General features: G+C 49.3%; 1 protein-coding gene across 3 annotated transcripts in view; it reads right to left on the bottom strand.

The window, feature by feature from the left end:
- Positions 1 to 10,415: 10,415 nt before the first annotated feature.
- The window catches only part of csrp3 (cysteine and glycine-rich protein 3 (cardiac LIM protein)), a 69,773-nt gene continuing 59,420 nt past the window's right edge, over positions 10,416 to 20,768 (bottom strand). For all 3 annotated transcript variants that reach the window (XM_072466715.1, XM_072466716.1, XM_072466717.1), the window contains exons 5-6: positions 20,446 to 20,539; positions 10,416 to 10,877 (exon numbers count right to left, since the gene is read on the bottom strand). In XM_072466715.1, the coding sequence (XP_072322816.1) occupies positions 10,801 to 10,877; positions 20,446 to 20,539 (171 nt within the window). In that variant the 3' untranslated portion in view covers positions 10,416 to 10,800. The remainder of the gene's footprint in view (positions 10,878 to 20,445; positions 20,540 to 20,768) is intronic.

The following is a 20,768-nucleotide window of genomic DNA, read 5'->3' as shown; positions in this document are numbered from 1 at the left end:
ATACTGGGGGTGAAGGTGGTCCAGAGTGCAGAGTTAGCAGTGCTTGGAGTGTCGAAAGACCCAGGAATCCAGGGCGCGAGAGAGGCCAACGTTCTAGCCTTTGCCCCTCTGGTAGCCCAGAGAATCATCCTGCTGGGGTAGAGGGATTCAGAGCCTCCGAAGTCAGTGTGAGGGTGAGCGACCGCGCAGATTTCCTTGGGCTGGAGAAAATTTAATTTGCATGAAGAGTGTCGATGGAAGGTTTCTTCCAAGCCAGTTAAGTCAGCAGGGGGAGGGGGGGTGTTTTAGGGTAAACAAGAAGAAGTGGAGACAGAGAGGGTGGGAGTATGGTAAGGAGGGTGGTGTGGTGATGTGCATCAATGTATATACATGTAGGCTAGCTAGACACTAGAGGGAGCACAAGAAACATCACACACACACACACTCAACCAATAGATCAGTTAGATAGGACACGACCAATGGACATTCACGATACACACAGAGGTGACACCACCACAGGAGGGCATTACAGCAACCCATATACAAAGGACACCACACACATGATCTGCCTCTTTCCAGTGGAGACAGTCAGTGAGTAGAGACACAGGGTTGATTCAATATTACACCCACCACGTGGATTGCAGCAACTGGTTAGTCCGTCTGGGTAGCTATAGTAGGATTAGCAGTAGTGTCGAACCCGAGTAATAGAAGTGTAAATAGTTTAATAAACGTGTTGAAGTTATCTCCACGTCTGAACCTTCCTTTGTCAAGTGCACCACAAGGAAGCCGCTTATGTTACACCTACAACACAACAAATCAGGCGGGTTGTGGTTGTTGGCTATTTATTGAGTTATGCTGCGTTCTCCTGTTTGCTATTTGTTGGTTATCTTTTTTATCTAGGTTGAGGTTTTATTTGATGTTTGTTTATAATTTTGGGGTTTGCTTTTGCAACTCAGCATCACGACCACATGGGTCCAAAGATCCACCACTTTAAACATAGCAACAACGCAGCATCCTCTCAGAACAGCATTGAGCTGAATGGCCTATAACTCCTCGATAAAGTGATATGCATGTCTGAGAGACAGAGAAGGATAGAAGGTGGCAATTTGACTGGTCAAACCTGTCCAGGCTCTCCGGTAGAACTACCTTTCTAATCCCACCCCCCCTGCTCCTTCCCTATGTCTTCATGGGAGCCTTGAACCAACAACTTTCTAACACAAGCAAAAATGCTGCCACTGAGACAAGTTCATAGGGGAGGCAGTGGCACAATGGTATTGTCACTGGACTAGTGAACCAGAAACCCAGAGTAATGGGCAGCACGGTGGCACAGTGGTTAGCACTGCTGCCTCACAGCGTCAAGGTCCCAGACTCGATCCCGGCTCTGGGTCGTCCGTGCGGAGTAACGCTCTGGGGACCTGGGTTAGAATCCCACCACTGCAGATGGTGAAATTTGAATACAATAAAAATCTGGAATCAACAGTCTAATGCTGACCATGAAACCATTGTCGATTGTTGTAAAAACCCATCTGGTTCACTAATGTTCTTTAGGGGAGGAAATCTGCCATCCTTACCTGGTCTGGCCTATATGTGACTCCAGACCCACAGCAATGGGGTTGACTCTTAACTGCCCCCTAAAGGGCAACAAGGGATGAGCAATAAATCCTGGCCCAGCCGGCGATGCTCACGTCCCATGAATGAATTTTCAAAAAGCTGATTCTTTAATAATAACAACTTCATCCCTCCAAAGTACAGATTGACTAAAATGAAGAATCAAATCTGCGATCATACCAATATGTACAACTCTTTTACGATCTGGTTAGAGACTGTCAACATTTAATTAGAAATCCAAACACAACATTTTAACCACCTGAACTAATCCACAAAATTTCACTTTTTTTAAACAAAACACAAATGTTATTGCATATAAAAAAGATCTCAAAGAAACAAGCACTAAAATCTTAATAATATGGGCTGTAACTACAAATATGTATTTATGTTTATTTCTTACTTCGCCCAAGAATTCTCTTATACATCATATCAGTCTTAAAGCTATTTGCTTCTATTGGAACCACAGGATACCTCAGGCCTCGAGAGACTATCTTTAAGTCTCATCAACTCTGGGTCATCTCAGAAATAAAACGTTCATTTACCCTCTCTTGCCGGTGAATTACCAGTCTCTTGTCCTGGTTACTTTTCAATTCTTCCAAGCTTATTCAGTTGATTCCAAAAACAAATTACCGCGGATGCTGGAATCTGAAACCATGTCTTCATTCTACCTTAATCGTAGTTTCCCACCCATTGTGGTCGATAGAACTCTCAAACATGTCCAACCCATCTCCCGCACCTCTGTCCTCACCCCCTCTCCTCCCTCCCAGAACAAGGATAGCATCCCCCTTGTCCTCACTTTTCACCCCACCAGCCTCCACCAGTTCCGCCAACTCCAGCATGGTGCCACCACCAAACACATCTTTCCCTCACTCCCCCCGTCAGCATTTCGCTGGGACCATTCCCTCCAGGATACCCTGGTCCACTCCCCCATCACCCCCAACACCTCAACCTCTTCCCACGGCACCTTCCCACGCAATCGCAGAAGATGTAAACCTGTCCCTTTACCTCCACCCTGCCCACCATCTCAGGCCCTAAACACTCTTTTCAAGTGAGGCAGCGCTTCACGTGCACCTCCTTCAATCTGCTCTATTGTATTTGCTGTTCCCAGTGTGGTCTACTCTACATTGGAGAGACTAACCGCAGACTGGGTGACCGCTTTGCAGAACACCTCCGGTCCATCCGTAAGCAGGACCCAGACCTTCCTGTCGCTGCCATTTTAACTCACCGTCCTGCCCTCATGTCTGTCCTTGTCCTGCTGCAATGTTCCAGTGAAGCCCAGCGCAAACTGGAGGAACAGCACCTCATCTTCCGATTAGGCACATTACAGCCTTCCAGACTTAACATTGAGTTCAACAACTTCAGACTGTGAACTCTCTCCTCCACCTTCACCCCATTTTCATTTCTATCAATTTATTTTTATTTCTTCCATTGATTAATTTTCCCCTCATCATTGTTTTTCATCAGTATTCACTCAGGAAAAAGATAATGTTGTGGAGGAGAATGCTGAGACCCAGGCTAATAGAATAGATGGCATTGAGGTACGTAGGGAAGAGGTGTTGGCAATTCTGGACATGCTGAAAATAGATAAGTCCCCGGGTCCTGATGGGATTTATCCTAGGATTCTCTGGGAGGCCAGGGAAGAGATTGCTGGACCTTTGGCTTTGATTTTTATGTCATCATTGGCTACAGGAATAGTGCCAGAGGACTGGAGGATAGCAAATGTGGTCTCTTTGTTCAAAAAGGGGAGCAGAGACAACCCCGGCAACTATAGACCGGTGAGCCTCACGTCTGTAGTGGGTAAAGCCTTGGAGGGGATTATAAGAGACAAGATTTATAATCATCTAGATAGGAATAATATGATCAGGGATAGTCAGCATGGCTTTGTGAAGGGTAGGTCATGCCTCACAAACCTTATCGAGTTCTTTGAGAAGGCGACTGAACAGGTAGACGAGGGTAGAGCAGTTGATGTGGTGTATATGGATTTCAGCAAAGCGTTTGATAAGGTTCCCCGCGGTAGGCTATTGCAGAAAATACGGAGGCTGGGGATTGAGGGTGATTTAGAGATGTGGATCAGAAATTGGCCAGCTGAAAGAAGACAGAGGGTGGTGGTTGATGGGAAATGTTCAGAATGGAGTTCAGTTACAAGTGGAGTACCACAAGGATCTGTTCTGGGGCCGTTGCTGTTTGTCATTTTTATCAATGACCTAGAGGAAGGCGCAGAAGGGTGGGTGAGTAAATTTGCAGACGATACTAAAGTCGGTGGTGTTGTCGATAGTGTGGAAGGATGTAGCAGGTTACAGAGGGATATAGATAAGCTGCAGAGCTGGGCTGAGAGATGGCAAATGGAGTTTAATGTAGCGAAGTGTGAGGTGATTCACTTTGGAAGGAATAACAGGAATGTGGAATATTTGGCTAATGGTAAAGTTCTTGGAAGTGTGGATGAGCAGAGGGATCTAGGTGTCCATGGAAATAGATCCCTGAAAGTTGCCACCCAGGTTGATAGGGTTGTGAAGAAGGCCTATGGAGTGTTGGCCTTTATTGGTAGAGGGATTGAGTTCCGGAGTCAGGAGGTCATGTTGCAGCTGTACAGAACTCTGGTACAGCCGCATTTGGAGTATTGCGTACAGTTCTGGTCACCGCATTATAGGAAGGACGTGGAGGCTTTGGAGAGGGTGCAGAGGAGATTTACCAGGATGTTGCCTGGTATGGAGGGAAAATCTTATGAGGAAAGGCTGATGGACTTGAGGTTGTTTTCGTTAGAGAGAAGAAGGTTAAGAGGAGACTTAATAGAGGCATACAAAATGATCAGGGGGTTAGATAGGGTGGACAGTGAGAGCCTTCTCCCGCGGATGGAAATGGCTGGCACGAGGGGACATAGCTTTAAACTGAGGGGTAATAGATATAGGACAGAGGTCAGAGGTAGGTTCTTTACGCAAAGAGTAGTGAGGCCATGGAATGCCCTACCTGCTACAGTCATGAACTCGCCAACATTGAGGGCATTTAAAAGTTTACTGGATAAACATATGGATGATAATGGCATAGTGTAGGTTAGATGGCTTTTGTTTCAGTGCAACATCGTGGGCCGAAGGGCCTGTACTGCGCTGTATCGTTCTAAGTTGCCCCACACCCACTCCACTTGGGCCATCTGTTCCTAGTTGCCCTTTAACTCACTGCTCAACTTTGTTCTGCCTATCATCACACATTCTCATCTCTTTATGTGCCACTATCAGCACCCTCCTTAGCCTTGATCATCTCCCTTTACATTCCCTTTTCTTTCTACCCACAACATCTTTGTCTATCTCCACCTATCGCTGGCCCCCTATCCAGCCCCACCGCTCCATGTCCCCCACATATAAATCTGACCCCTTTTCCAATTCTCTCGAGCTTTGACAAAGAGTCATTTAGATTCCAAACGTTGGCTCCCTTTTCTCTCCACCGGTGCAGTCAGACCTGCTGAGAATGTCCAGTATTTTCTGTTTTTATTCAGCTGGTTACTTTCTTTTGCAACAAGCCACTGAGGACCGCGGTGGATTCTCCAAATTAGGCAGCCTTCCAGCTTCAGTTCACTCACAAGATTTAAACCAAGATCAAACCTCATCTGCATTTCACATGCTTAGTGATGATGTTCATTTTTTAATAGAACAGGCTTATCTACCTATCATTTATTTTGGTTGACTCTCAGCGAGTTGCAAACTGCACAAGATCCAAACTACATATAAAACCCTCTTCCAGAAAACATCCAGATAATTTGAAACCAAAGTCTTCCTAAGCTCCACCCAACTCCATGAAAAGGCTGCCTGCTCGCTCTGGGCTATCCTCAAACAGACCTTTGTCCCTCATTTACAGTTCCGCCTGCTAAGTAAGCCACACACTGTTTTATGATTTTGCCACTTTCATTCTGACTCTATTAAACAAACATGGATAATCTTCGGAATTGCCATTTCCTTAGATCTTCTGGCAATCTCTAAAGCCCTGGTTTTAATTTTGAAATAGTATCCAATTCATTTTTTTCCAATTAAGGGCCAATTTAGTGGTTGTGAGGGCAAAACACGGAGAGAATGTGCAAACCCTACACGGACACAGTGACCCAGAGCCGGGATCGAACCTGGGAGCTCGGCGCCGTGAGGCAGCAGTGCTATCCACTGCGCTACCGTGCTGCGCCAGCCATCATTTTAATAACCTTATCTTCACAGCAATAATCCTTCACAAGAGCCAAATATTACCTCTAAAGTATCAACATGAACCATGAGCTCGATATTTGGAACTGTCTGCTACACACTGCAATTAAGCAAATACAACACACGGAGCAAGCGGATTTCAGATTCATAATTCACCATTATTCTTGCAGTCAGTAATTGTTGATAACAGCCTGGATTCTCCACCCGTGATGCTGGAAACACGGATCAGGATCGGGCGGAGAATCGGCTGTCCGGCCAAAATCGAGGTTCATGTCGGCCGCTGAACCGACCGCTATGCTCCGGCCCCCGCTGGTGGTGGGATCGTGGATCACACCCATGCGCCAGTGGGAGGATGCTAATAGATCCTAATCACCTGTATCCACTTAGCGGGCTGGGCACCAGAATCTCCAGGCCCACGTGATCCTCCGGTCCTCTGGGCCCCCCTGCCCCCACAATGCATGACCTGCCCATCCCTCCCCTACCAGATGCCCCCACTGCCCCCCCCCCCCACTGCCCCCGGAGACTCCCTAAATCGGGATCCCCCAAGCGACCCCCCCAAAAAGGGAGACACCCCCACAGAGACCCCTTAAATAAGGAGACCCCCCCCCCCCAGAGACCTCCTAGATTGGGAGATCCCCCAATAGAGGGCCTCTAAATAGACAGACCCTATAAATAGGGAGACCCCCCCAGGGATCACCTAAGGGAACCCCCCTTAGAGTGGGGTTGCAGGAGTAGGATGGGGGATTGGGCCTAGGTAATGTGGTCGTTGAAAAGGATTGGTGTAGACTTAACTAAAAGAACCCCCCACAGACCCCTCCCCCCCCCCCCCCCCTTCCAAGAGAGGAGACCCCTGTCTGGAAGTTAGAGAGCAGTCGCAACAGGGGAAGTGAAAAAAATTACTTGTAAAGTTGCCAAAGTCCCAGGTGACCATAAGCTACATTCCCCTTTGAGGGGGGAGAGCTGACTGGTGGTGATTTAATCTGAGGATCAGCACACCTCAGGCGAAGGGCAAGATTGAGAAGGCGGAGCTTTCATGGATCACCTCAGCCAGTTTGGGTTACTATTGGTAACACTCACCTGGGCAATACACCTGCTGGCTCAGACAAAGGAAACACCTTTGTGTCCATTGCTGGAAAGAGAAAAGCAGTGACCGGTGTTTAAACTCCTCAGATCCTTTAACTGCAAGCCAATCATTAATTTCTCTTACTGAGCGGTGATTGACAGCTTCCACAAACCCAGCTGTGAGCCTTGTTTTATTCATCTCCCTTTATGGATGCGGAACCCTGAGTGCTGAAACACAATGTTTGCAAACATCAACCTCTTCAAAGAGAGTTAAAGGCATTCCAATCACCCCCCTTTCAGCTGGAGTGGTCTTGAAGTTCTGAGCTGCCCACTTGAAAATCATTCCACCGTGAAGGGAGGTGATTGGAAAGCACTTGATTCTGTTTGAAGTGGCCCAGGAACTGTCAATAAAATCTTGATAGAATTATAGAAACACTACAGTGCAGAAGGAGGCCACTCGGCCCACCAAGTCTACACCAATCCTTTTCAACGACCACATTACGTAGGCCCAATCCCCCATCCTACTCCTGCAACCCCACTCTAAGGGGCAATTTATCACGGCCAATCCACCTAACCTGCACATCTTTGGACTGTGGGAAGAAACCAGAGCACCCGGGGGAAACCCACGCAGGTACTGGGAGGATGTGCAAACTCCACACAATTGCCGGAGGTCAGAATCGAACCCGGGTCCATGGCACTGTGAGGCAGCAGTGCTAACCATTGTGCCACTGTGCCACCCCCTCCGGCATGCATATTTATGCATGGTAAGAATTGCAAGGGACTCCAGAGAGATTCCAGCTATTGGGCTTCCATTTTGAGCTCTAACTGCAATGTTTATAAACATTGCAGTTAGAGCACTTGAGAATTACTCTACCATGAAGGAAGATGTCAATTCTGACAGCTGGGGTGCGTGGAAGTTGTCAATCACAGCCTCGTAAAATTAATATCAAAGAAAAATGAACAAATGACTTGCAGCTCAAAGATCTGAGGGGGTTTTCCCTTTCCAGGAATTGACAGGTGGTGATTCCTCTGTCTGAGCAAGCAGGTGTGTTGCCCAGGTGAGTGATAAAGCTGTGATTTCTTTTTCACTGTGTGGTGAACCACTGTTATTGTAGTTCCACTGTTGTTCCACTGTTACTTACAGCGCTGTATTTACAGCGCTGTATATATTCTATGTTAATGTTTGTTCCATTGTTTCGCACTGTGTTATATATTGTTGTTCTTCCGTGGCTCCGCCCCTCTGGGTGGTGTATATAGTTGGCTGATCTGTAGCCCTGTCTCCAATCTGGGTTCAGCGGCAGACAGGCTACATCTTCAAGTATTAAAACTATTACTTTGTTCTCTACAACTTGCCTAGTGTGTAATTGATGCATCAGACTGCCTTTGTCTGGACTGCTCCATAGCTTCCAGACAGATGTCTCTCTTCTGGGGAGCTTCCTATCAGGGGTCTCTTTTCTGAGGTGTCTGTGTGTGGGGGGTCTCTTTTTCAGGAGGTCTCCGGGGGGTCTCTTTACTCAGGGAGTCTCTGGGGGGGGTTTCTTTATTTAGGGGGTCTCTGTGGTGGTGGTGGCGGATTGGGACACCCCTATATAGGCATGGGAGGGGTGGTGGGAGGAGGAACCCAGAAAATCCAGGGGTGGGGCAGGCTGCATTGCACTGCGGCGGGGGGGGGGGGATGCTGTTGGCCAGTCGCGGGATCTCACTATCGGGCTGCCCGCACAAAATGGCGGCCCGAGAGCAGGAATCCCTCGGGAATCCCTTGCTATGCATATACTTGCAGGATTGGGACCTGCTTCCTGATTTGTGCTCCCAGCTGAGCTGATGTGGCAAATCAGGTGCAATTCAGCTCCAGCGGGAGAACATACTTTCCAATCCAAAATGGAGAATATTGGCCATGGTTCCGCTTATCGCAGGCAACACGGACATGGAACCTCAATCCCAATCAGGTTCCATCACAAATTGCATGTGGGATGAACAATCAGGCCAGAAAAGGGTGAGATTTTATAAATGCCGCTCACAAATTGATTTTCTTTAATCTCCATTATTTGCTCTACGTCGATCGCGCAGATTCCAAACTCCTGCTGTCAATCAGAAATGTACCCGTGATGGCTGCCACAGTGAGGGGAGGGTGCCTATGCTCCCCTTTTCAAAAACTCCCAGTCGGCAGCAGGAGGTGCAGTGCAAAGAAACAGAAGATGGGTCTAGATGAGGTGTGAATGGCAGGTCAGCAGCATCTGAACAAAGAGCAAATCAGAAAGAAATGAAGTTGGGGGGGAGGCGGGGGGGGGGGGGGGGGTGGTGGAAAAGAGACCAAACCAGCAACAAACCCACAAAACAGAATGGGGAAGAGGTCAAGAGTTTAGTTTTGTTGAACCCAAGTCCAGTAGCTTATAGAATGCCAAATTGAAAGAGGAAATGCTGGTTCTAGAGTTTGCACAGTTATTTTAAGTGGTGAGAATATCAGAAGCAGCTGGGGATGGGGGTGGGTGGGTTGCAACCTTTGAGGGTTAGGCTGAAAGAGGAGGGGGAATTTAGAGTGTCACACTTTAGTATAAAAGTGACTGATGTGAGCAGAAAAAGGTAAGATTGAGAATGAAAGACACAGTGGAAGATCATTGATTTACTATAGTTTGAGAAAGATGGTGATGTTTTATTGCTGAATATTCATGCATTGGAAAGGCTGAAGAGTGCATGGTTTAGCAGTTTACTCAGCAGTACGAACGTTCACACAAACATGACCTCAGAGTATCCAGCATTAATATGGCGTTGGGTTCGGGTCAGGAATAATCCAGCAATGTTATCCACTGATAAAACTCATCAATAAAAATCAGAAAGAGTTATTGTAGTCCCAATTATTTCCACAGTTAATTATAAAGCTCCGAAACAATTGTATTGTGGAAGGCAAACAAAACTCAACTTTTAGTGATTATTTTATCCAAAAAAAGGACTTTGCCTCCCCTTATGACTTGGGAACAGAAGTCAGCAGTTGTATACAGAGCTCCCATATGGGGTGAAAGACCTGCTGGCTGTAAATGAAAGCGTCAATGGGTTTGAGGTCAAGGAGGTGTGTATCACTTCAATCTGTCTGCACCAATGGCCCAGATATATTTACTTTTTTTTTCTTGAAGGTGGTGACACAGGAGTACAACTCCACAGAACGTGGGACTCTTTTGGGGAACCTCAGCAAGCCTTTAAGATTAATGACCGTCGACAAGTTAGTGCTTAGAGATCAAATCCACTGGTGTACTGTCCCCATCATCCACATTTCTATGAGAAATGCTGGGCACTTTGATCTCTGGCATTTGTTTCACCCTCTCCAAAAAATATTTATTGCTGTAACCCCACCATTTGCCCCACCGAGGTGATTAATGGAACGAGGATTAACCTCATGCCAGCAAAGCCAGTTTCAAGCATGCCCTTTACACCATTTCCTGGGCAGAGCAAGTGCACAAAGGTGGCTAAGCTTAGTGAAAAATGTCAGGTCGCTGCTTCCGAAGGTTTTTTTTTGTTTTAAATCAATTAATACCTAGGAAAAATGGAGGAGTTATTGTGTCAAAAGGAATAGTGTCAGGAATACTGTCAAATTCCTCAGGTGCCAATAATGCTTTATTTAGAGTTACATTGATTAATAGATACTTTCATTAGCTTACAATAACAAAATGTGGTGAGGCATTTTATCACATAATACTCAATTCCACTCCGTGTAGAAATGAAACTTAAAAACAATTCATCATTGCTTTACAGTGGGTCTGTAAACATGCTCGGTCTCCTTAGGCTGGTCTGTAATTCAGGGGCTTCATTGTGAAAGTGACTGACTTTGAAGGATGAAGGTGGTGATAAAACAGCCTTCGTACAAACATTTCTCCAGCTTTACTGCGAAAGGTATGGATTTGAAAGGACAGTGGTGTGTGACCTCTGGAAGGGGAAAATTGGAGAATGAAATTCATCTTTGACCTTTCTTGAAGATTTTTGTTCAATCCGTACTAGGTAATGCCCCCCCAGACTGTCCGTGTCCCACTCCTTTAGGACCAAAGTTCCTCGCATAGCAAGCTGCAACGATAAGAAAAATCAGTTAACTTTTTTATTGAATCATTTTAACTGTCTTTTAAGAGATGCAAATTCAATCAGAGATAGTTTTGAAATATCATATTCTGCTGTAATGCATTTAATGTGGTTGTTCAGGGTCCTATTCTATTATAGAACTGTGTTTCTATTTTTATTATGTAATTTACCCACCCACGTGTGTTCAACAGAAATGTAACAAACAAAACGGAACTCATTATAATTTCCAATCAAAAATTGTGTTCTTGGGTAAATCAGGGCAGTTTATTAATGTGACTTGTGCATCACTCTTGTCAGCATTTATTTTCACTCCCCAACTACCATTCAGAAGGTAATGGGGAGCTGTCTTCTTACACCGACAAGTGCTGTTCGTGGTGTAGATACGGGAGGGAGCTCCAGGATTTTGACCCAGTGACAGGGAAGGACTGGTGATTGTAGTTTGGCTGGTGCATTGAAGGAGATTTGGAGAGTTGTTGCAGTGCATGTAAATGGTGCCATGGTGGAGGGGGAATCATTCCATCAGTGGGCTGCTTTTTGTGCGGGATGGTGTTGGGACTGCACTCATCCAGATAAGTGGACATATTCCTTCACACACCTAGCTTTTGCATTGTAGATGGTGCACAGGCATTGGGGTGTTAAGGGCTGAGTCAACCACCATGCGCCTGCTCTTGTCGCCACAGTGTTTTTGTGGCTGGTCCAGTTCAGCTTTGGCCAATGGTGACCCCAGATTTTGATGGTAGGGGGATTTGACAGTGAAGGTGGTTAGGCTCTCTCCCCTCGGAGTTCGTCATTGCCTGGCATTTGTGTGGTGAAAATGTCACTTGCCATATACTAAAGCCGGAATGTTGTCCATTTATTCCTACATGTGGAACCTGATGCTTCAATAGAGTTGCGGTGAATGGAACTGAATGTTGGGGATGTTCACTGATGATTGCATATTTGTGACTATGTGTTGGATGGAGTCATTGACCAAGCAGCTGAAGATGGTTGTGTGCATGACACTGGCCTGAGAAACTCCTGCAGCAACGTCCTGGGGCTGAAATGATGGATCCCACCAACCTTCCTTTGTGGCAGGCATGACTCCAAAACAGTGGACAATCCCTCTTTTCTTTCTCCCTCCCTCTCCCGACCCAACAATTTCAATTGGCTTCAATTTTGAGGGCTCCTTTCAAATGAAGCCTTGATGTCAAGGGCAATTGCTTTCACCTGACTGTGTCAGAACGGAGACGAACAGGCCAGGATTCTCCTGGGATCGGCGGGGCGGCCCGTACCGGCACCAGAGAGCGGTGTGAACCACTCCGGCGTCGGGTCGCCCGGAAGGTGCGGAATCCTCCGCACTACCAAGGGCTAGGCTGGCGCTAACCGGCGCCGAAGGGCCTCCGCCGGCCGGCGTGAGTTGGGGCATGCACAGAACCGTTGGCGTGTTTTCTGCGCATGCGCAGGGGGTTTCTTCTCCGCGCTGGCCTAGGCGGAGCCTTACAGAGGCTGGCGCGGGGGAAAAAGTGCTCCCACGGCACCGCTCGCCCGATCGGTGGGCCACGATCACGGGCCAGGCCACCGTGGCCCCCCACCCCCCGCCCCCTCAGAGGACCCCGCTAGACAGCCGATAAGCCAGGTTCCGCCTGTATGGACCTTGTCTAATCCACGCTGGTGGGAGTGGCCGAAAACGGGTGGCTGTTCGGCCCATGGCAGCCCGGAGAATTGCCGGGGGGGGGGGGTGCCACTGCCAACGGTCCCCGACCGGCGCAGCGCGATCCCCAAAGCCCGAAAAATAGCGCCGGAGAATTCGGCAGCCGGCGTCGGAGCGGCAGGACGGGATTCACGCCCCCCCCCCCCGACGATTCTCTGACCCGGCGGGGGGGTTCGGAGAATCCCGCCCACAGTGTCAGAAGCTGAATGGTCCTAACATTCCTATTTGCCCTTTGAGAAGTAGCCATAAATGAATTCACCCCAATTCTGAATAATTATTTCACATGAGGAATATAATATACACAATATCCAATTGCCAAAAGAATCATTTGGTACATGTGGTTTAATATTGTAACACTCTTGTTTGATGTTAAACAGGGTACATTTTAGCATATAATTTGTTTAGGAGGACATCATGTTCTTTTTTTAAATACATAAATTTAAGGGGCAACATTTTAGCATGTCCAATCCACCTACCCTGCACATCTTTTTGAGTTGTGGGGGTGAAACCCATGCAGACAATGGGAGAACGTGCAAACTCCACACGGACTGTGACCCAGAGTAGAGATCGAACCTGGGACCTCGGCGCAGTGCTAACCACTGCGCCGTGCTGACAACATGTTTAATACACAAAAAACCTCGGTTTCCCAGATATATTGTACTAAAATAACAAAATATTTTGCATTTACGTTTATTTTTTTTTTAAAATAAATTGAGTATCCAATCAATTTTTTCCAATTACGGGGCAATTTAGCATGGCAAATCTACCTTCCCTGCACATCTTTGGACTGTGGGGGCGAAACCCACGCAAACATGGGGAGAACGTGCAAACTCCATGTCATGATATTCAGGTAAACATCATAGCACATACATACTGATGGACAGATCAACGGACCAATCAACACACACACAACACCACAGCCAATCACAGGCAAGAGCATACACAGTACAAAACAGGGAACACGACACTTCCTGAGCATTCCAGCAGGAGACAGCTCAGGGCACAGAGCTCATAGCAAGCCACTCAGACATCCACCATGTGCTGAGTGCCACTACAAGATAGTATTAGGAATAGGTCCACAGATTCTAGGGTTATGATCGAATCTCAGTAACCAGTTTACCACTGTAAATAAATGTTAGTAATAAAACTGAGTTGTACCATTCGCAACCGTGTTGGTTCGTCTGTGTAGCAGAGTACCCAACACATCATAGTACCAGGAGTAACTGTGGGACCTACCTACGGATCCTCCGGAATCTGCCATCCTGCGCCATGGACACCGTCAGCACACCGCAGCCGCTATAAGTCGCTGGAAACCTCGGCGTTAATTGGAAGCTGTTCAAACAGCGCTTCCAGCTCTTCCTGGAAGCCAACGAAAAGGAGAGGGCTTCGGACACCAGAAAGATCACCATCCTCCTCTCCACGGCAGGTCAACACGCCATCCAGGTCTACAACTCCCTGGTGTTCGCGGAAGGTGAGGACAAGACCAAGTACAAGATGGTCCTTCTCAAACTCGACCAACACTTCAACGTCGAGGTCAACGAGAGTTGAGAGAGGTATCTCTCCCAGCAGCGCCTGCAGGGTAAGGATGAGCCCTTTCAATCCTTCCTTACGCATTTCCGTATCCTCGCGCAGTCCTGCGGTTACGACACCACCTCCGATTCCATGATTCGGGACCAGATCGTTTTTGGGGTCACCTCGGGCACCCTACGCCAGCAGCTCTTGAAAATAAAAGGACTCACCCTAGCCTCCGCAATCGAAGCCTGTGTCCTGCATGAAAACGCGACCAGCCGGTACTCCCAATTTCAGACGGCCGAATCAGCGCGGCAGGGGTCCTACGAGGCCGAACGGGTCCACGTGATCGAGTTCCTCCCGGCCCCCGGCGGCCAATTCGCGTGCTTTTCGAGGCCTCCCGCGTTTGTGCGCGCCAAAAACGACATCGACACAGAGGGACGTGATGCGCAGGCGCGCTCGGCCAAGACTGAACTGCGCATGCGCGGTGGCGCAACGAACGCCATGACGTCACAACATGCGGCAACTGCGGAGCCGCGCATTTAAAGCAGCAATGTCCCGCAAGAAACCGACAATGCCTCCGCTGTGGCAAGATGGGCCATTACGTTGCCTGCTGTTGAGCAGCTCAACCTGCCAATGTTCCCCAATTCCGACAACCTCGCAGGGACATGCGGATCATTCAGCCTCCTTACTAAGAGTCGTGCCCAGACGATATCCAGACCAATGACACAGACGACCGGGACGCCTTCAGTGTTGCGGTCATTAATGGGAACCGGATGTCTAAAGCCAGGACCCACCAGCCGTTGCAAGTGAACACTGTCAATCCGGGTGATGAATGGTGTGCCACCCTAACGGTCAACCGATCACCGATAACATTCCGTCTGGACACTGGCGCCTCCACCAACCTCATAGCATGGTCAGCCTTCAATGCCATGAAGGTCAGACCACCAATTCAGCCATCCCGTTGCAAGACGGTCGACTACAATGGGAATGTTATCCCAGCTATGAGATCCTGCCAGCTCCAGGTGACACACAACACACACATGGCCACACTCTCATTCGAGATAGTTGGACCCTCGAAGGACTCCCTGCTAGGCGCACAGGCATGCAAGGCTCTCCACCTCGTGCAACGGGTCCACGCTCTGTCCCCAGTAGGCACATCTGACTTCCCGGATGCAGAATTCAGGGCACAGCTCCAATCGCTCCTCGCCCACAACCGAGGCATTCGAGGGCATGGGAACACTGCCCTACACCTACAGAATTCGGCTCAAACCAGACGCCACCCCGGTCATTCACGCACCTCGCAGGATCCCAGTGCCACTCAGGGACCGCCTCAAGCAGCAGCTGCAGGATCTCCAGGACCAAGGGGTGCTATCCCGGGTCACGGAGCCCACGCCATGGGTCAGCTCCATGGTGTGTGTCAAGATGCCCTCTGGCGAACTCCGGATCTGCATTGATCCAAAAGACCATAACAACAACAACAACATGATGAGGGAACACTACCCCATACCCAAACGGGAAGAGATCACGAGCGAAATGGCCCGGGCTAAAATCTTCACAAAAAACTGGATGCCTCAAAGGGTTTCTGGCAGATTCAATTGGATCAGTCCAGCAGGAAGCTGTGCACCTTCAACACCCCTTTTGGCAGATTCTGCTACAACCGGATGCCATTTGGCATCATCTCGGCATCCAAGGTCTTTCACAGGATCATGGAGCAGATGATGGAGGGCACCGAAGGGGTGCGCGTCTACGTGGACGACATCATCATCTGGTCCACCACACCACAGGGGCACATCAATCGTCTCCAGTGAGTCTTTGCGCGCATACGGGAAAACGGCCTGCGCCTCAAACGAGCCAAGTGTTCTTTCGGTCAAACCGAGCTGAAGTTCCTGGGGGGACCACATATCCCGGTCAGGGGTCCGTCCGGATGCAGACAAGGTGAGCGCCATTACAGCCATGCTGCAGCCGGCAGACAAGAAAGCAGTGCTACGCTTCCTAGGCATGGTCAACTTCCTGGGGAAGTTCATTCCCAACCTTGCCTCCCACACGACGGCTCTGCGCCACCTCGTCAAGAAGTCCACGGAGTTCCAGTGGCAGCACACACACACCAGCAGGAATGGGAGGAGCTCAAAATCCGCCCGATTCGGAGGGGTTCATCTGTCAGGTCGAAGCGCAGGTGGCCTTCACATCGGCAATTCTGCCAGCTGACGACTACAGTCTGGCCTGTATTCGCCGGGAAACTGCGGCTGACCCCCTTCTACAACGGGTCATGTGCCACATGACGGGTGGGTGGCTCAAAAGGACAGTGCCCGCAGTTTTACAATGTCCGAGACGAATTGGCCGTCATTGATGGTGTCCTTCTAAAGCTGGACCGGATTGTGATTCCGCACAGCATGAAGGCCATCTGGGGGTCGAGAAGTGCAGACGGAGGGCGCGAGAGGCGGTATACTGGCCGGGCATCAGTGATGACATTGCCAATATGGTGCTCAACTGCCCCACCTGCCAAAGGTTTCAACCGGCGCAGCCTCCTGAGACGCTTCAGCACCATGAGCTGGTGACATCCCAGAGCGAAGGTGGGTGTGGACCTTTTTCACGCGCTTGGCAGGGACTATGTAATCGTCATTGATTACTTTTCCAACTATCCAGAGGTCATAGGCCTGCACGATTTAACATCGTCCGCTGTCATAAGGGCCTGCAAAGACACCTTCGCTCGCCATGGCATTCCAATTACTGTCATGTTGGACAATGGGCCCCGTTTTGCCAGCCAGGAATTGGTCGTCCTTTGCTGCTTCGTGTGGCTTCACACACGTGACGTCCAGCCCTCTGCACCCCCAGTCCAATGGAAAGGCGGAGAAGGGCGTTCACATCGTCAAGCGGCTCCTCTGCAAGGCTGCTGCCGGACCGGACTTCTGCTTAGCCCTGCTAGCCTATCGCTCGGCCCCACTAGCCACTGGCCTCTCACCAGCCCAGCTGTTGATGAGTCGCGCCCTCAGGGCCACTGTGCCATCCATTCTGGTACCCACAATCAACCATGATCCGGTACTACACAAAGCAACAGCAGCGCGTTCGCCAGAATAGGGCATATGACACATGGGCAACTGATCTTCCCGCCCTGGTGCCTGGAGACGACGTCTGCATCCACCTACCAGAAGGTGGCTGGTCAGAACCTGCCGAAGTTCTCCGACGCGTGGCTCCCCGCTCGTTCCTGGTTTGCATGCCTGACGGATCCATTCGTAGGCGCAATCGCCGGGCTCTTCGCCTACTTCCACGCTCGCTACGGGAACTTACACCGACACCGCGCCCTCCTGTTGTTCCTGATATCAACTTCGTGGAGCTTCCTGCCACCATGTCCCTTCCGTCGTCGTCCGTGGCCAGGCCCATTCCTCAGCCGGTGGATCCAGACCCACCCTTGAGGCGGTCTACCCGAATTCGTCGCCCACCTACTAGACTGGACTTATGAGCCTGTTTGTACATTGAACTCATGCAACCACTGTGTTAATATGTTCTGTTCTTCCTTGTCGTTACAGGAGTTCGTTTTTGTCGTTCAACATTTCCCCGTTCTTTGTTAATGGTACAACATCGTTGTTATGTCGCACCCGACATCGCCCCTTGTATATAGTTTAACCCCATGTACATGCTGTAGATATTGCACACACACACACATTCAGCTGCACTCAGTACACATCTCTTTATGACCACATAGGCACATGTTCTTGTACAAAAGGGGGGGGATGTCATGATATTCAGGTAAACATCATAGCACATACATACTGATGGACAGATCAACGGACCAATCAACACACACACAACACCACAGCCAATCACAGGCAAGAGCATACACAGTACAAAACAGGGAACATGACACTTCCTGAGCATTCCAGCAGGAGACAGCTCAGGGCACAGAGCTCCTAGCAAGCCACTCAGACATCCACCATGTGCTGAGTGCCACCACAAGATAGTATTAGGAATAGGTCCACAGATTCTGGGGTTATGATCGAACCTCAGTAACCAGTTTACCACTGTAAATAAATGTAAGCAATAAAGCGGAGTTATAACATTCGCAACCGTGTTGGTTCATCTGTGTAGCAGAGTACCCAACACAACACTCCACACGGACAGTGACCCAGAGCCAGGATTGAACCTGGGACCTCGGTGCCATGAGACAGCAGTGCTAACCACTGCGCTGCCCTACAATTTTGCATGTACTATATTGCAAAATCACATTTTGTCCAAAGCATTTAACCAACTTATTTCATTTAGTGTTTCGCGCCCACTGTTCATGACGCACTCTCCGTTTGTAATAGGAGACTAAATGCAGACTGAGTGACTGTTGAAATGAAATGAAAATCGCTTATTGTCCTGCTTTTCCATTCATTCTGCAGCTTCCCAGTCACCTGTTACTTACACCTTGCTCCCACTGAGCTTTCTGTCCCTGATCTGCCACAGTTTTCCAACGGAGTTCAATACAATCTCCAAGGGACAGTGCCTCATCTACAGCCTTCTGGACTCAACATTGACTTCAACAATTTTAGATCATCACCTCTGCCTCCATTTAATCCCTCCTGTCCTCCACCCCATCACAGTCCTTTCAGCCCCTCCCCTTCCACCTGTTCAAAACCTATTACACATCTCTTTCCCCAGTTCTGATAAAAGATCATCTGCCGGATACACCAACTTCCTTTCTCTGCAGATGCTGCCTGACCAGCTGAGTACTTCTTCCACCATTTTCTGTTCTTATTTCCGATTTCCAACACAAAGCAGTATTTTACTCTCGTCCTGATTCACATACACTTGACTACATTGAAATGCAACCAGTAATGATGTGGGTTAAGACCACTGCCATCTTGCCCGCAGCCCAATCTCACAAACTGTAGCTCGATGAATGGTTAGATGATTCATTTCTGGTGCTGCTGATTGATGGAGGAACGGCACAATTACTGCAAATTAAGCCATGGCAATTTAAAACGAGACTCCTGCCAGTGCAGGTAGATGTTAAAGTCTGATTGAATGGGCTGTTCGATTACAAGCCCAAATTAATGAAAGATCTTGGGCGGGATTCTCCACTCCCGCGACTAAGTGTCCACGCCGTCGTGAACGCCGTCGAGGTTCACGATAGCGGGAAACGGCCCCTATCCGGACCGATTCAGGGCCCGATAATGGGCTAGGATCGGGGCCGCGTCATCTACACGCGGCAGGCCTTGTTGCCGCGTAAAGGCGGCGCCGCATACATGACACGGCCGGTGCCGCATAACTGGCGTCATCCGCGCATGCGTGAGTTGGCCGGCGCCAAGCGCATGCGTGATTGCCATCCTCTCAGAGTCCGTCCCGCAAGAAGATGGCAGACGGATCTTGCGGGGCCGCGGAAGGAAGGAGGTCCTCCTTCAGAGAGGACGGCCTGACGATCGGCGGGCACCGATCGCGGGCCATCCCACATTGAGGTCCCCCCCCCCCCCGGGTGCAGGATCCCCCCTCCTCTTCTCTTCCCCCCCCCCCCCCAGCGTTCCCGCGCTGTTCCCGATGGCAGCGACCAGGCGTGGACGGGGGGAACCCGCCGTTTTGGCCTGGCCGCTCGGCCCATCCGGGCCTGAGAATAGCGGGGGTGCCAGAGAATCACCATTTTGGGTGTCTCCGGCGATTCTCCGGCCCACGGAACTCGACGGGGCCGTTCCCGCCGCTTGGGAGAATCGCAGGAGGGCGTCGGACCGGCATCCCGGAAAATTTTGGCGGCCCAGGCGATTCTCCCAACCGGCGGGGGAGTGGAGAATCTCGCCCCAAATGTTTCTAGTCTGCGAACTTCATCATCGATCGGAAATAACTCTGGCAGCATTGATAGTATGTCATCACCGGCAACGTTCAATAGGCGCCAGATGCAGCACTGCCGATCGCTGATCTGATAAAACCATCAATAAACTGAATAATGTATTTTACTGCAGGAAAATAAAAATTCCAAACAATGCTGGATGTGGCGGACTCCTTCCTGCCAGGTTTGATCTATGGGATGGTTCTACTGTGCCAATGGTTAGCACGACTGCCTCACAGCACCAAAGACCCGGGTTCGATTCCAGCCTTGGTTAACGGTGCGAAGTTTATACGTTCTCTCAATGTCCACATGGGTTTCCTCCGGGTGCTCCGGTTTCCTCCAACAGTCCAAAGATGTGCAGGTTAGTTGGATTGGCCATGATAAATTGCCCTTAGTGTCCAAAGGTTGGGTGGACTACGGGGATGGGGGAGTGGATCTAGGTAGGGTGCTCTTTCAGACAGTCGATGCAGACTCGATGGGCCGAATGATGTCCTTTTGATACCCCAAGTCTCAAGTCTGGTTTTCTAAGAAGCTGCGAATTGCAATTTCTGCTTTACCTTTACAGTAGATTTCTCCATCTTTGTCGGTGACTGTTGTGGATTCCAGGCTCTTACCACAAAGCGCACAACGGAAACAGGTTTTGTGCCATGCCTGTGGTCAAATAAAGTGAAGGTTACAAAGATTTATTGGATGTACACTTAGACAGCAACTTAACACAACACTCCAGGGTGCTTTGTAGAAGTGCAAATGTCAGGTCCAGGACCGGAAGGAGGCCGGCTGCAGCTAGGGTGCTTAAGGATTTTATGGAGCAGATGGGAGGAGTAGATCCCTGGAGATTTAGTAGACCTAGGAGTAAGGAGTTTTCGTTTTTCTCCTATGT

Source organism: Scyliorhinus torazame, chromosome 10, assembly GCF_047496885.1.
Source record: "Scyliorhinus torazame isolate Kashiwa2021f chromosome 10, sScyTor2.1, whole genome shotgun sequence".
Classification (NCBI taxonomy): domain Eukaryota; kingdom Metazoa; phylum Chordata; class Chondrichthyes; order Carcharhiniformes; family Scyliorhinidae; genus Scyliorhinus; species Scyliorhinus torazame.
The sequence above is the reverse complement of the archived record's forward strand: the minus strand, read 5'-3'. Positions and strand labels throughout refer to the sequence as shown.